Below are 17,111 nucleotides of genomic sequence, written 5' to 3'. Positions count from 1 at the left end.
GAATGTGTTGTATGTGTGTGTAACGAGCAGTGTGTGAGTGTGTGTGTTGCGTGTGTTGTATGTGTGTGTAACGATCTGTGTGTGAGTGTGTGTGTTGTATGTGTGTATAACGATCAGTGTGTGTTGTGTGTGTGTGTAACGATCAGTGTGTGTGTGTGTGTAACGATCAGTGTGTTGTGTGTGTTGTGTAACGATCAGTGTGTTTTGTGTGTTGTGTAACGATCAGTGTGTGTTGTGTGTGTAACGATCAGTGCGTGTGTGTTGTGTGTGTGTAACGATCAGTGTGTGTGTGTGTGTGTGTGTAACGATCAGTGTGTGTTGTGTTGTGTAACGATCAGTGTGTGTGTGTTGTGTAACGATCAGTGTGTGTGTGTTGTGTAACTTACGTGACAGGGAGTGTCCTCCTTTGGGCAGGTACTCGTAGAGTAAGGGATTATCATCTCCCATCATCTCGGCCCTCAGCGACAGCAGACTGTTCTTACTCATCAGCGCCGCCTTCAGATTGGCTACGGAGGTGATGGCTCCGGCCCCGCCTCCTCCGCCGTGCTCCTCTGATTCGCTGGCACCGATGAAGCTGGGCTCTGCGGCGAGCGCCTCCTCCTGTTTGAGGAAGAAGTCGAGGCGTTCGCCGCGGCTGTCTGAGCTGTTGGGCTCTGTCACGTCTGCTCCTGGAACACAGTAAATATATTCATTTAAAGACTTTAGAATGAGAAAGTGAAAACACACACGTCTCCTCCCACTGAATCACTGTCTTTTCCCCTCAAACACAAACCACCCACTAAGTTTGGAAATAATGGCTTAAGGACCATAACAACCATAACCTCTGTCTTTGGCAGAGGGAAAATTAAACAGGGACATTCCAGTAGGTGGTGAAGGACAATGACTTAAAATAAAACACTGTGTGTTCTCAATTTGAGGGATTAAATGGTCTTTAAAGGCTGCAAGAGAATCCTGACACTTGGGATAAACCATCTCTCTGTGTAGAGGATGGAGGAGGAGGATGGTGGTCAAACAAGAACAGCTGTCAAATTGTTGATTTAAAGCAATAATATGGAACATGTACATCATTAAAGGAATAGTTTGGGGTTCGTAATAGTTTCACCCCAATCAGCCGACTGTCGTGGGTGGAGCCTATCTAGCTCCACCTGGACCATACCATTTTACTTTTCAATGATACCAAATTGGTCAATATTTTTTTCCCTGGTAGTCAGGAGGATATGCTTATGATTGAGCTCTTTTAAAAACAACTTAAATTAATTTTAATATTTTTGCTGCACCTCACATTATTATTCTATACTGTTTTAATGTACTATTAGAACAGTGGAAATGGGCCTCTATACACCTATGTACATATTCCATTAAAAACCAGACGTTTGCAGCTAGAATAGTCTTTTACCACATTAACAATGTACAGAGTGTATTTATGATTCATTTAATGTTATATTCATTGAAAAAAAAAAGAGTGTTTCCTTCAAAAATAAGGACATTTCTAAGTGAGCCCAAACTTTTGAACGGTAGTTTAGCTCTATGAGCGTGTCAGTGAATGGGTGAAGTGTAATCAAGACTAGAAAAGCACCTCATACACTTCACTGTCTCTTTAAAATAACTTCTGGGTCACTGTCTCGTGAACTTCTGTCCTTGAAAACACCGAGTCATTTAATGATAAACTGACCCCAAAATTCGAGGGGCGGAAACTTCCGACTGAAATATCTGCTTTCACTGCTGCTCGTTTGCTACGCGGCAACAGCACATCCTGCAGAAATTGCACAGTGCTGCTTTAAGTGTTCCAACTGACAGTAATAACAGAGGGTAAAATAAAATCCAGCCCATCATACAGCAGCAGCAGCAGCAGCAGCAGTGTAACCAAAGCCGTGTCATCACTTACACACAGTGTTTTCACTGTAGTGACGAACGACGCACGAGTGATTCAACTCCTGAACGCAGCTCGTCATCGGCAGTCAACAAAAACACACAGAGATCATAAAGAGAAGGAGAGTGTGTGTGCGTGCGTGCATGTGTGTGTGTGTGTGCGTGCGTGTTCAGCCGTCAGAGACACTGAAAGCAGAGTGTGTGGAGAAGCTGTCAGCAGGAGACGTCGCTGAAAACTCCACTGTAGATCTACAAGAGTGTCAGACCACAGAGCCGACGACAACGCTGCTGCTCATCACACACACACACACACACACACACTCTTTGCCTCCTAATTGACATTTAATTGACGACAGTTTGCTTTGCACTCTCTGTGCCGATCAAAGACTAAACTACACACCACACACACATCAGCGGCTTCAGAGACGTTGAAAGAATGGCTCAGTTACACCTAACACAAACACACTGAGACACACACACACACACACACTGCACTAATGTAGAAATTCTTCTTCTGCCTTGTGTATAATTATATGTCATTGTTCTGGAAACAAAACAAACCCTCTTGACGTCCTAATATATAAGTTTTCTCCTCCGCAGAAGTCCGTACAATCAGTGATTCCAGTCGTCACTGTGATCGTTCAGCTTGTGTTACAGTGTGATTATCTGAGGGCTTTTTCTGTGCCTGGAAATCACACGAGCGCATTCAGCGACTCCCACAAACAACGATTACAACTCAGTTAATCAAGGCTAACCTAATACAAGCTAAACTAACGTTCAAAAGTTTGGTCTCACTTAATGGCTGCATTAGCTCCTTTAGCGCCATTACCCCGGATTTCCACTGGACGCGGAACGGCAGCGGCGCGGTTCTGCTACGTCCTCTGCCCCGGCGTCAATCCCCACCGGGAGCCTGATACCCGAGTCGTGCTAGCCCTGTGTGATGGAGCAGCTAGCTTGAGTGATGGAGCAGCTAGCTTGTGTGATGGAGCAGCTAGCTTGAGTGATGGAGCAGCTAGTTTGTGTGATGGAGCAGCTAGCTTGTGTGAATGAGTAACTAGCTTGAGTGATGAAGCAGCTAGCTTGTGTGATGGAGCAACTAGCTTGAGTGATGGAGAAGCTAGCGTAAGTTATGGAGCAGCTAGCTTGCGCTCTTCAAGCTAAAAGTGCTGATTATCCCCATGTTTGTCTTTCTCCAGCTTGAGAACAGCGATGTACAACAGCAAGATTAAATGGCTATTTTCTTTAAATAGTGTAAACTTAAGCTGGCACATATTTTAAGGTCTGAGCCTTTTGTTAAGTAGCAAAAAAATCAATTTTTCCTGCTGTTTCAGCTGGCAGCCATGTTTCCCCCTGAGCACGTGCCCATCTGTTTCATGCTGCTGCTTCAGTGCCTCGTACAAACTCACTCAAAAATAGCCCTGAACTATTTTTTTTGTTGTTAAGCTGAGAGGGGAAAACAAACAAAGAGAAGTCAGAAATGGGGGCAAAATCTGGACAGAAGAGAGAAGTGGAAGAACAAAATCCAGCGCTGTATTGTCCAGTTCACCTCACAGTCAAGTGTTCCCTGTGCAGAATGGGGCTCATCTACTGCAGGAGGGAGTCAAGGTGACAGAGACAGGAGTTTGCCTCCACAGCTAGAATACAAATAGGTATGCAGCCTCTTCACAGTGTACAGGGTCAATGATGACCACTCTGTCTGTCTCTCACACACACACACACACACACATACACACTGACAGCTAGGGGTGTGCCAAAAAAATACATTGCCATAAGAATCGCGATTCTCATTTACTACGATTCAGAATCGATAGAAAATTACACATTAACAGCGGTTAACGCTAACGCACAACGTGTTTCCATAACAAATGACCAGAAAAAGACGCATGTGACGTCATATTTACATGCCGCGGCACCGGAGTCCAGGCACCGTTTACCAGTTAGCTGCATTAGCTCCTGTAGCGCCATTAGCGTGCCTACAGTCGAACTGGAGCGGTCTGTTTATTAAACGAAAAGAGCAGCGCTAAAATAACCAGCGTACCTGTGTACTGCGTATGTGTGCCTCTGTTTTTAAAGTTGAGCGTTACTTTACAACTTTAAAAACTGAGGTTATTTGTAGCGCAGCTCTTTTCGTTCTTTTCTGTAGGCGTGCGAAAGAAGCTAACGCAGCTAGCGGAGCTAACTGGTAAACTGTGCCTGGAATCCGGTACGTAAACATGACGACCTTTAACGTGCCCAGCACTAATAAAGAGCCACTTTTATTTTTGTTACTTATTTAATTCTTATGTATATGTATTGCTTTTATGCAACAGTTACAACAATTCCATCTAAGCATGAATAAAATCTGAAAAAGACACTTTAATGTCTCCATTTGTCATTGACTGGAGTCGATCATCCTTTGCACACCTACTGATTGAAGCAGAAATCATTAGGAATCAAAACGTTTTGAATCAAAGATCGACTTTGAATGGTACCGAATCGTGAGATAGTCAAAGATTTCCACCCCTACTGTCACTCGTTTACATGTGAAGTTGTGAGCAGACACCAAAGTCTGAGCAGACGGCAAGAATCAGGAGATTAAGTTGGAGGAAATAAAGAGAGGAGGAACGGACAGGGTAGAAAGAGAAAGAGAGAGGAAACAAAAAGGCAGGGGAGTGTAAAAGCGGGGGTGTTGAGCTGTGGAGGAAGATACACACACACACACATGCATCCACGCACTCCTACATCCCACACACACACACACACACAAACAAACAAAGTTAATTAAGGAGGGGGTGTAAGGGTTGGTGCAAAGGGGCATAAGGTGCAGGAATTCATTAGAGCTCTGCCCCCTCCTTCAGTGGGCAGCGCCGCAGCCACAGGAGTCAATCAATAACATGGATCTGCTGTTGGCCAACAACACACACACACACACACACACACACACAAATGGAAGAGGAGAGGAAGTGAAGGAGAGAGAGAGAGAGAGAGAAGTGGGCCCACCTCTGACCCCCATCTCCATTCACTCATCTGTTCATTGGACGAGCAGAGTGACCTCTGACCCCTTCTCCCAGCATCCCCCTGCACACGTGCACGTACAGATGGAACATGTCCGCCCTCCCTCCTCCTCCTCGTCCTCCTCGCAGTCGTACAGTAACAACGCCTCAGTCACACTGGGCTCGTTTAAACGGAGTTATGGAAATGTGACCGCGTCGTGATTTTCAGACAGAAAAGTTCTCAGTTGTTATAAATGAGGCTGAATCAGTGTCTTCTTTTGAATCACTTCAAAAAACGGATTCTTAGAGACTGGCCGTTATGTGACACTGTCCTTTTATCTCATTGCTCTTTCTTCGTGAGCACCGCTAATCAATTTAATAATGTTCTCTCCACAGAATCTCTAATTTGACCCTCTAAACATGCGTGAAAATGAACGGCCAAAACAGGCGAAAAAAACGATATAATAATGGGATTGCGATAAACCAATGTACAATGGCTCAGGAGCGCCCCCCTCTGGTGAAAGTCTATGGCGTGGCCGAAATTTAGTTGAATTTGGTGGGAACATCGGACGGCCCAAGACGAACAAAAGAATCCTCTTGGGACCATGACATCGACTCAACAGGAAGTCGGCCATCTTGAGTTTGGCGTCCATCTTTACGTTTTGCAAGTTTCGTAAACTGAACGAAATTACGTTGTTATTATTATTATTATTAGTGCTGGGCACATTAACGCCATCAACGTTTACGCACAAAGTGTTTCCATGACGACTGACCATAAAAAGACGCGCATGACGTCATGTTTACGTCCCACGGCACTGTTTACCAGTTAGCTGCGTTAGCTCCTTTAGCGCCGGTTAGCACACCTACAGTGGAACTGGAGCGGTCTGTGTGCTGCGTACGTGTGCCTCTGTTTTTAAAGTTTTAGCGTTACTTTAGAGACTCATTTTAACAATCTGGAGTCACGCAAACATGACGTCACACGCGCTTCTTTTTGCATGCCTTTGACCTGCATGGTGTAATGATGTAGAAACACATAATGAAGAAGAAAACAATAGCATATTCTCCCCACACACACACACACACACCTATACAGTGCAGCCGTCTTTGTACAGTGGAGGGAATTTGAATTTTTTATTTTTTTTTTCCCCTTCATAAAAGAGTCCGAATAATTCAGATTTCTGCTTTCTGAAGAGATCCTCCGTTTAATTTGGTTGCCATGGTAGCTGGGCACCCTTGGCTTCAACATTTATGCTAAATCAACCCCCCCTTTTAAAAGGAGAGACAAATATGTGGAAATGGTGGTTTCTCTTTGTTCGTGTGTGTGTGTGTGTGTGTGTGTGTGTGTGTGTGTGTGTGTGTGTGTGTGTGTGTGTGTGTGTGTGTGTGTGTGTGTGTGTGTGTGTGTGTGTGTGTGTGTGTGTGTAATGCTGCCTGAGATATATGTGGGGGTTTGAGTGGGAAAAAAAGCAAGTGTGGAATAAGACTTACCTTGAAATAAAAGAAGTGTATGTGTGTGACGGATACTGCATTCATCATCTACTGAGAGAGTTCCAGCTAATGGAGATACATTTTTATATGATGTGGTCGGAGGCTTCACTGTGTGTATTAATGTGTGTGTGTGTGTGTGTGTGTGTGGAGTCATGTTATTAGAGAGCTTTGACGCAGTAAAGAGGAGGAGGACGAGAGTGAAGGTCTGAAAAGGGAGGGACGGGTCAGTTGACCTGGTTTGACCTTTGAACTTATGTTCTGGTCGTGTAAAAAGGAGTGTTTGCGTGTGTGTGTGTGTTAATGTGCATAACGTGTGTGTGTGTGTGTGTGTGTGTGTGAGAACTCCTCCACCATAAAATGACATGAAGGTATGACTTTATTGATTAAATATATATGTGGTTTAATCGATTCCATGTATAATAAATGTGATGATAATCGAGCAGGGGAAGTCATCACAGATACTTTATGACAATGAGATGAGTCTAATGTTACCATATATTTGTACATATACATATATAACTGGTTTATATTTTCATAGCATTCATGTCATGACAATGATGGGGATTAAATATTTGCTTTTAAGACTTTCAAAGATCTTAAACGCTGATGTTTGTGAGGGTTCACTGTGAGAATCAACTCACTGCACTCAGGTGCATCTCTATGAGTCGGCAAAGTGTGAAAAAGTGTGTTTGTGTGGTTCTCCTCAGTCTAAGTACAGGAGATAAAACACGATGTTGACTTCTGCACTCATTGCTACGTCACAATGACACATTCCTGGATTTGTCGTCTCGCAGAGCTCCGCTTTGTACGTAAAAAAACGCGAGAGTGCAGGCGAGGGCAATAGTATCCTGAAGAGCAGAAGTCAGTGAAGTGTTGTATTCTTGGCTGCACAGTGCAGCACAGAGTTCTACACAAACTTCCAGCATCAGAGGATTTACATTTTATATATGACGCCAATGTGATGACGGCTTTTCCAAATGCTAACTGCTGTTAGCTGCCATTAGCCTCAGTGACGCTGACGTAGTTTCCTGTGTCTCATTTGCATATTTAAAGAGACAGGCACTCATGGCGACTGTTTTGACAGGGCGATTGAACTGCTGTGGTGCTTCATCCTAAAGGTATTTTGACCAAAGCATGTCACAGACATGTTCATTAGGACACCAGGGAACTAGGTTAGCTTGGATAAATACGCTATAATATGTCTACTTTAAATGAAGCCCATAGTGGCTCAGATACAGACGCAGTATCTGTGCTTTTTCTATGTTTTGGGTAACATCTACTGCACGTCTCTCCATCCATGGACCCGTGCTTCTCCCTAAGGTTTCTACCTCTTTCTTTTTCCCTGTTATAAGGTCTTTTTTCCTTAAGCTGGCCAAGGGTCTAAGGACAGAGGATGTTAGCGACCCTGCGAAACAAACTGTGTTTTGTGAATTGTGGGCTATATAAATAACATTTGATTGATTGATTTTAAAACGTCAACAAAGTACTCATAGCAAAGGAAATGCCTGGACAAATTGACATACTGTATATAGTCTAAAACTTTACAGGGTCACTTTGAGTTAACGTATGGTAATGAAATAGTGTTATGGAGTAAGTTTGTATGACCATTCTTAACCTAACCATAACCTAAATGAATGTTGACACACACACACAGACACACACACACACACACACACACCCACACCTTCATATCAACAGAGACAGAAGTGGAGTGAATGAGAACTGTGAAGAAGAAAGTCGGGCTTTGTGTGTGTGTGTTTGAGTACGGGAGTGTGCCACCACAGGAGAAAGAGTGTGTGTGTGTGTGTGTGTGTGTGTGTGTGTGTGTGTGTGTGTGTGTGTGTGTGCGTGTGTGTGTGTGTGTGTGGACAAAGACAGATTTGCCGCACGCCGGCCTGAAAACAAGGCGTTAGAAGACGCTGCACACGGGCGACAATGTGATGCTCACCTTCACCTGCAGCTCTGTGTGTGTGTGCGTGTGTGTCTGTGTGTGTGTGTGTCATTTACTGTAGTGCATGTTTTTTTTTTCCTTGAGTGGACATCGAGGGGAGGAGGAGGAGGAGCTGGAAGTTGCTTCCTCAGCATGCCAGAGAGTTTGAGAGGGTAAAAAAGTAATTTCAGCAGAGAAGGGGGGAGTGAGGCACTAAAACAGCTCAAGAATTCAGAGGCAATTTAAAAAAGCAGTGTGGGAGAGGGGAATGAAAAAAATGCTGGGTTAAAACGGAGGGAGGATGGAAAGTAAAATAGGTTTCTATTCTCTGTTGTTTTTAGGGACTGGCCGGGCCACAGCCTCCAGGAGAGATAGGGGAGAGTGGGTGGTGGTGATGGTGGTGGTGGTGGTGGGGTGAGAGTGGATAGGGAGGGTGAGCATAAATCAAGCAGAGCCTGAAGGCTTTAGAGGGAGGGAGGGATGGACAGAGGGAGGAGAGAGTGGTAAAGGACAGGCAGAGATAGGATGGTGCTGCTGGGGCTTAAGAGAAGAAGAGCGAGTGTGGGTGGAGGGGAGGAGGAGAGTGGAGGGGTGAGAGGTGCATGGTGGGGTGATGAAGTGTGGGTGGGTGGGTGAGTGAAGGGGGAAGGTTACAGAGTCTGTGGGAGGAAGGGAGGGAGGGAGGGAGGGAGGGAGGGGTGGGTAAAGTGTTGGTTGGGGGGTGAGTAAGTGAGTGTGTGTGTGTGTGAGACTACAGTCAGACATCTTCTTCTTCTTCTCTGTGTAACACCCACATATACAGAGACAATGAAAACGACGGCTAAACCAGCGCAAACAGTCGAGGAGTCGATCTCGATGTGATTATCGCCCGCATATTATGGGATATACTTTTGTAATGACTTCTTAAACTGTTTAGATTCTCTATCGTGTGTCTGATACTCGCACTCGGCCCTGAATGCTCGCGCTGTGTTTGTCATGTGATCAGCAAATTTGGGGAACTGTCCCAAGAACCAGATTTTCAGGCCGAGTGTGCACTCTTAGAAATAATAGTGGTAAGCAGAACCATATAAGGTTTTTCGGCTTGTCCTCATAGGAGAACCCTTTTTGGCTTTTTGACCTTGAGCCCTTTTAAAACCCTTTATTCAGGAAAGGGGATTCAAAGGGTTCTCTGGATCAAAATGGTTCTTACTGGAACCATGAGTGTTACCAAGAACCCTTTAAAAAAGTTTTTCAGAAGCAAATAGTTCCAGGTAGAACCTCAGCCCTTGAGAAGGAGGCTTTTGGAACCCTTATTTCTAAGAGTTTGGGCGTCAACGTTAACGTAAGCATGACGTGTTTCCATGACGACTGACTGGAAAAAGACGTGCGTGACGTCATGTTTGCGTGACTCCCGATTGTTAAAATGAGTCTCTAAAGTAACACTAAACTTTAAAAACAGAGGCACACATACACAGTTACACAGACTGCTCCAGGTCGACTGCAGGCGCGCTAAAGGAGCTAACGGAGCTAACGGAGCTAACTGGTAAACAGTTTTAAAAAAGTCACATAAACATGATGACACATGGAAAAAGACGTGCGTGACGTCATGTTTGCATGACTCCCGATTGTTAAAATGAGTCTCGAAAGTAACGCTAAACTTTAAAAACAGAGGCACACATACGCAGTACACAGGTACGCTGATTATTTGTAGCGCTGCTCTTGTCGTTTCATAAACAGACCGCTCCAGTTCGACTGTAGGCGTGCGAACGGCGCTAAAGGAGCTAACACAGCTAACTGGTAAATGGTGTCTGGACTGTTCTATTTTGAGCTATAGATATTTTTTGCCATATTTAACAAATGTTGTGTTGTGTTATATCTGGTGATCCAGTGATAGCATCTCATGGCTAACCTCCACTCTGCTGCTGCTGTTTGGGAGGAGACACTGGAAAAGTTTCTCGTAGATTTACTGTCAGTTTACGAAGCAAACACTCCACACCAGTGAGAGCTGTCAGAACATAGAGCTGTTTAACACAGATGTGACAGCAGTTTAATCATATTGAATAGTTTCCTGTCACTTTAAGAGTTGCAGATGATGACCGAAGGGTTGTACAGTTATAACGGTGACATAATGACTTTTGCCTTTGATTATTCTTTTCACAATCCATTAATCTGTCAATTATTTCCTCAATTAATCAATTAGTCAAATGTCTCAAAACTATGATGTTCTCAAATGTCCACAAACCAACATTTATTCTCTTATATGGAGCAAAGATATCAGAAAATATTCACATGGGGCTGAAAAAGTGATGTTTGAATTCTTTAAATATATATATGTGTGTGTATGTATATATGTATGTATGTGTATGTATGTATGTATATATGTTCGTGTGTGTGTGTGTACATACATATATAAATGTATATACATATATATGTCTATAATGTCTATGTATATGTGTCTGTATATATATTTACATATATATACAAAGTCATTTAAAGTAAAAGTAATTTAAGTAATTTTTTCTTTAAATATATATGTGTGTGTGTAAAAATATTTATATGTATGGATATATGTATGTATGTGCATGTGTATGTGTGTATATACATGTATATGTATGTACATACATATATCAATGTATATACATATATGTCTATTATGTATATGTGTGTATATATATTTACATATATCTATGTTTATTCATAATTGAGTAATTATTTCAGCTCTGGAAAAAGTAAAAGTAATTTAAAGTAAAAGTAATTAAAAAAATTAGCCGTCAACGTGGATGTACCAGGAGCAAGCAAGTAAATGAGTGAAGGGAGGGAGGAAAAGGGGGAGTGCATGAGGGATGGAGGATTGAAGGGCTCAAGGTAATCTGGGGAGTTAATGCAGCTTAGAGGGACTGTGAGGAGTGGGAGGTGGAGAGAGAGAGAGAGGGTGAGGGGGGAGTTCTGGTAGATGGAAAGTGAATATAAAAATAATAGGGTCAGCAGGGAAAGAGAGAGAGAGGGAGGAATAAATGAAGATGTATCAGAAAGAAAAGCCAGAGCAACTGAGGGGGAAGAGCGAGAAGAAGAAGACGAGAGAGTAAAAGCTGGAGAGAGAGAGTGGAGTAAGTGTGTGAGATAAAGAGTGGGCGAATGAAAGGTAGGGTGAGGCTGAGCAAGTTGGAGGGTGGGAGGGAAGTCGACAGAGAGAGAGAGAGAGAGAGCGGGGGAGAGGTCTGCATGGGGAAAGAATGCTGGGTGGGGAAGGAAGGCAGACACGCAGGGCTTTGTGCTGAAAGAGATGGAGAGATTGAGGGAGGAAGAGAAAGAGAGGTTATGTCCTGGGTTTATGTACGAGGGGGAGAAACACCATCATCATCATCATCATCATCATCATCTGTGTGCTGCTGGGGTTGAATACGAAGAGGGGTGAGGAGGAAGAGGAGGAAGAGAGGGAGCGAGGCTCGGAGGGAGGGGATAATGGAAAAGTGGAGGAGGAAGCCGACAATGGCTCTGGGTGGAGATGCAGACACAGTCTGTGGGTTCATGCTCCATGAGGCTCACAGGTCCAGCTTTTACTGCTCACGCCAGTGAAAGAGAATAAAAGAGTCAGACGAGTCAACAAAAGTTAGTGCTTTTGTTTCCGTCGGTCACCGTACGCCTTATCATCAGCTCAAATACAAGCTAAGTTAAGTTGAGCTGCACTTAAAGCCCGACTGTGTACACTATGTTAGGCATTTTCTCACAAACCAAAACAATTCAACTATATTATCTTGGTGTGTTAGTTTGATTTTGATATAATATATAAAAAAACATATATTATATGTGTGTATGCGTGCGTGCATGTGTGTGTGTGTATACATATACTGTATGTATATGTGTGTGTATATGTATATATATATTATATATAAATATATATGTACATATATACTCTTAGGTTGAAAATATTAGATGGAGGTCACACACGTATGTGTGTGCATATATATATACATATATATGTGTATGTATGTATATGTGTGTGTATATGTACATATATATTTATATATGTACATATATACACACACACATATATATATATACATATATATGTGTATGTAAGTATATGTGTGTGTCTATATGTACATATACATTTATATATGTACATGTATTGACACACATACCCATATTTAGGTTGAAAATATTAGATGGAGGTCACCTGTATGTGTGTGTATATATATATATGTGTATATATATATGTGTATGTAAGTATATGTGTGTGTGTGTATATGTACATAATACACACACACACATATTTAGGTTGAAAATATTAGATGAGGTCGTGTGTGTGTGTGTGTGTGTGTGTGTGTGTGTGTGTGTGTGTGTGTGTGTGTGTGTGTGTGTGTGTATATATATATGTACATGTATATGTGTATATATATATGTGTGTGTGTATATATATGTACATATATAAATATATATCTACATATATACACATATTTAGGTTGAAAATATTAGATGGAGGTCACATATATATGTGTGTGTGTATATGTATATATATACATATATATGTATGAATCAATCGATGACCAATCAATCATTTATGGCCACTCTTCAATCTTTACCCTCCGCATGAGGCTCATGGGGCTCAGGTCACCCGTCCATCACCGGGTTAGGAAACTGGAGAAAAGCTACGCTCACATGGGGAGAAGGAACCAGCTACTTTCTTGCTGTGAGGCAACAGTGTTCACCACTTCTCCACTGTGTGGTCAGACTCACTCACTCCCTCTCTCCCTCCCTGGTGTGGTGGTTAATTTAACACTCATAGGTGTGAATGTGAACAGTGTACGCTCGTTCCTCTCTGGACTCTGGATGAGAAACATGTCCAGAAACATGTCCAGGTCTGCTGTTCCTGCCTCAAGCCCCCCCCCCCCCCCACACACACACACAACCCTCATCATGTGGACGATATAAAGCTGTAGGACATGGAAACTTCAGATGTCTTCAACCTGGGAGAAACACAACAAGTCATGGAGATGCAGACGACGGCGTGAGAATACAGTCACTACAGGTGATATGACAGAGCAGCAGGTGATCAGTGTGAGCTCTCACTGTTGCTGTGGGGGCTGCCCTGTGACCAGGGAGGCTGCAACCTCTCGCTGTCTGCGCTCATCTCATAACATTAAGACTGTGTCTCTCTCTGTGCTCGTATCCTTGGCAACCTGCCTCCAACAATGGAGAGAGAGAGCTCTGGCCTCAGCATGGGAGGAGGAGGAGGAGGAGGAGGAGGAGGAGGACAGTGGCACGGAAAAGAGGAAAAGCAAGGATGAGGCACAGACAGCGAGATCGGAAAATGGGAACAGAGGCTGCGACGGCCAAAGGGAAAGTGGAGGAAGAGAGTGAGTGAGTTTGCTCAGAGTGTGAGGGTTAAACACAGGGAGGAAGTGAACAAAGAAACCAAACCTGGGCAAGTGAAGAAGAGCTGAAACAATGACTCTATTACTATTTTGATAATCCAAGTTTTTTAGCTTCTTAAATGTGAATATGTTCTTCGTTTCTTTTCTCCACATAAACAAAGAAATCATTAAAACTGAATCATTTTAGTTTGTGGACAAAACAAGACGTTGGAGAACATCGTCATTTCCAGGTTTGACTTTTTCTGACATTTAATGGGCCAAACCATTCATCGATTACGAAAATAATCGTTCCTCTAAAGTGAATCAGTGAAGTCTTTCTAACGTAGATCCGTGGATCAGGAATGACAGATATATTTAGAACTTTTTGAGCCATGAAGTAAAAATATGCTGATTATTCTTTCATCGCACATGACTGACGTGACAGCGTCAGTTCACACGGAGAGTGAAGAGTCTACAGAAGTTACCTTCACTCTCAGAAATAAGGGTTCCTAAAGGGTTCTTCTACAAGGGCTGAGGTTCTACCTGGAACTATTTGCTCTCCCGAAGAAAGGGTTTTTCAAGGGTTCTGCTATGAGGACAAGCCGAAGAAACTTATATGGCACTTTTATTTCTAAGCGTGTACTTCCTCCTGATCTTATCTGTAGATGCAAAACCTGAAAAGAAAACCCCCAAAATCATGACCAATGAGTTCTATTTGTCACGGAATAAAATTATTCTGTGTTTTAATGAGTTATTGCATCAAAACTGAACATTTAAATGATGAACTGTGTCTCCTGTGCACTATAAACAGTATTCACTATTCACTACTACTCCTTACATTATGAAATTGCTTGTTAAACCATGGTGTAATGGTGTTTTTCTACTCATTTTAGGTCAAAAATATGAGCTGGAGGTGACACTAAATACTGTAGAAGCTGTTTTATCAGAAAATTACTGAGCATAATGTATACATGGAGCTAGCTAACTAAATGTATATATACATATATATATATATATATATATATATATATATGTATATATATATATATATATATATATATGTATATATATATACATATATATATATGTATATGTATATATATATATATATATATGTATATGTATATATATATATATATATATATATGTATATATATATATATATATATATATGTATATATATATATATATATGTATATATATATATATGTATATATATATATATATGTATATATATATATATGTATATATATACATATATGTATATATATATATATATACATATATATATATGTATATATATATATATATATATATATGTATATATATATATATATATATATATGTATATATATATATATATATATATATATGTATGTATATATATATATATATATATATATGTATATATATATATATATATATATATATAAATATATGTATATATATATATATATATATATATATAAATATATGTATATATATATATATATATATATATATAAACAGGTTTTTGAAATTCAAAAATAGCAGGCAAATCAGTAAGTGTCTGTCGATGTGAGTATAAGAGGTAGAACGACTCGTCTTCATAGTGAAAGAAGAAACCACAGAGACAGACTTCTCCCACTGCAGCCCAGCTCAACCATTGAGATTAATTACTGATGATCAAATCAGCAGAAGCACATTATAGACCAGGCCACGCCCCCAACACACACACACACACACACACACACACACACACACACACACACACACACACACACACTAATGCCTAACCCTAATCTTAACCTCACTACAATTCAAATCTCAGCTCAAAGGCCAAAACAAGTGTATTTATATATAACACCATTCACACACATGATCAGATAACCCTAAGCCTTTACACAGACATTATATCAACAACATTTAGAAAAACAAATATAATAGAAACAGCAGAAGTGTGACTCATAAACAATAATAAAACAAAACAATAAAAAAAAAACTCTAGGCATCCAAAAAAATGGAATGAAAATAGACCAGAAAGTACAAGTATGATATAAAAACAATAAAACCAAGCAGGCCAAATAACTAAAGAATATAATGTCAAAGCTGCAGTCAACAAACGTATCTATCTATATATCTTGTTAGTTAGTGTGCTAGTTAGCTTACAATCGATCTATCTGTCTTGCTAGTTACCTTACGATTGATCTATCTATCTTGCTAGGTAGTTTACGATCTATCTATCTAGTTAGTGTGCTAGTTTGCTTACGATCTATCTATCTATCTATCTATCTATCTATCTATCTATCTATCTATCTATCTATCTATCTATCTATCTATCTATCTATCTATCTATCTATCTATCTATCTATCTATCTATCTATCTATCTATCTATCTATCTAGCTAGTTAGCTTTAGATCGATCTATCTAACTTTCTAGTTAGTGTGCTAGTTAGCTTACGATTGATCTATCTATCTTGCTAGTTAGCTTACGATTGATCTAACTATCTTGCAAGTCAGTGTGCTAGTTAGCTTACGATTGATTTATTTATCTTGCTCGTTAGCTTAGGATCTATCTAATTAGTGTGCTAGTTAGTTTACGATCAAGCTATCTATCTATCTTGCTAGTTAGCTAGTTGGTTAGTGTGCTAGTTAGCTTTATGATCTATCTATCTATCTATCTATCTATCTATCTATCTATCTATCTATCTATCTATCTATCTATCTATCTATCTATCTCCTCTCTGTGTCTCTCTCTCATTAAGAAACCATTAGAGAGAAGGGCATCAGGAGACCACATGACCTCTGTGTGACCCCTGAGAAGAGAGGGAGGAGAGAGAGGAGGAGGGAGTAAAGGGAGTAAAGAGGGAAGTCGAATGTGAAAGGGTTGAAGTGATGAGCAAAGAGTAAAAAGAAGGTCAGCAGTGACTGAGTGATGAAGTAAAAACCCACAGGAGGAGGAGATGGTTTTATGTTAACATACAGAACATACACTGATAATTGTGAGGATTATGACGTGGGACACAATCTTAGGATGGATGGAGAGCACAGAACGGTAGAGGAGGGGTGTGTGTGTGTGTGTGTGTGTGTGCGTGTGTGTGTGTGTGTGTGTCAGAGCGGATGAGAGAGGCATGTGATAAATACACTGCTGCAACTTCAGGGGGGATAATTTGGGAGTGGAGGGGAAGACTGCTCGGCTGCTTCCTTAGTCGGACACAGGAATGTAGAACGGGCGGATCCCAGTGTGCATGAGTGCGTGTCTCCATGTGTGTGTGTGTGTGTGTGTGTGTGTGTGTGTGAGTGTGTGTGTGCCAGACAGGAATCCCTAACCCCCACAGACTCAGGCTCCACTTATCAAGGTCTGAACACAGGGGTATGGGAGAGAGAGAGGGGGGGTAAGACGGCCTGATTGTGCCAAGCTATCAAAACCACCTCTCACCTCCATCACTCCATTTCTACATACACTCTCCTGTAAAGCACACACACACACACACACACACACACACACACACACACACTGAGCCTTGAAGCTGGATGTCT

General features: G+C 41.4%; 1 protein-coding gene across 1 annotated transcript in view; it reads right to left on the bottom strand.

Annotated features, from left to right (window-relative positions):
* Positions 1–17,111, bottom strand: part of zbtb46 (zinc finger and BTB domain containing 46) — a gene marked incomplete at both ends in the record, with an annotated part of 55,082 nt that overhangs the window by 20,096 nt on the left and 17,875 nt on the right. The window contains one exon of the mRNA XM_083894650.1: positions 387–668. Coding sequence (XP_083750776.1) covers positions 387–668 — 282 coding nt within the window. The remainder of the gene's footprint in view (positions 1–386; positions 669–17,111) is intronic.

Source organism: Microchirus variegatus, assembly GCF_963457635.1.
Source record: "Microchirus variegatus genome assembly, chromosome: 9".
Taxonomy (NCBI): domain Eukaryota; kingdom Metazoa; phylum Chordata; class Actinopteri; order Pleuronectiformes; family Soleidae; genus Microchirus; species Microchirus variegatus.
The sequence above is the reverse complement of the archived record's forward strand: the minus strand, read 5'-3'. Positions and strand labels throughout refer to the sequence as shown.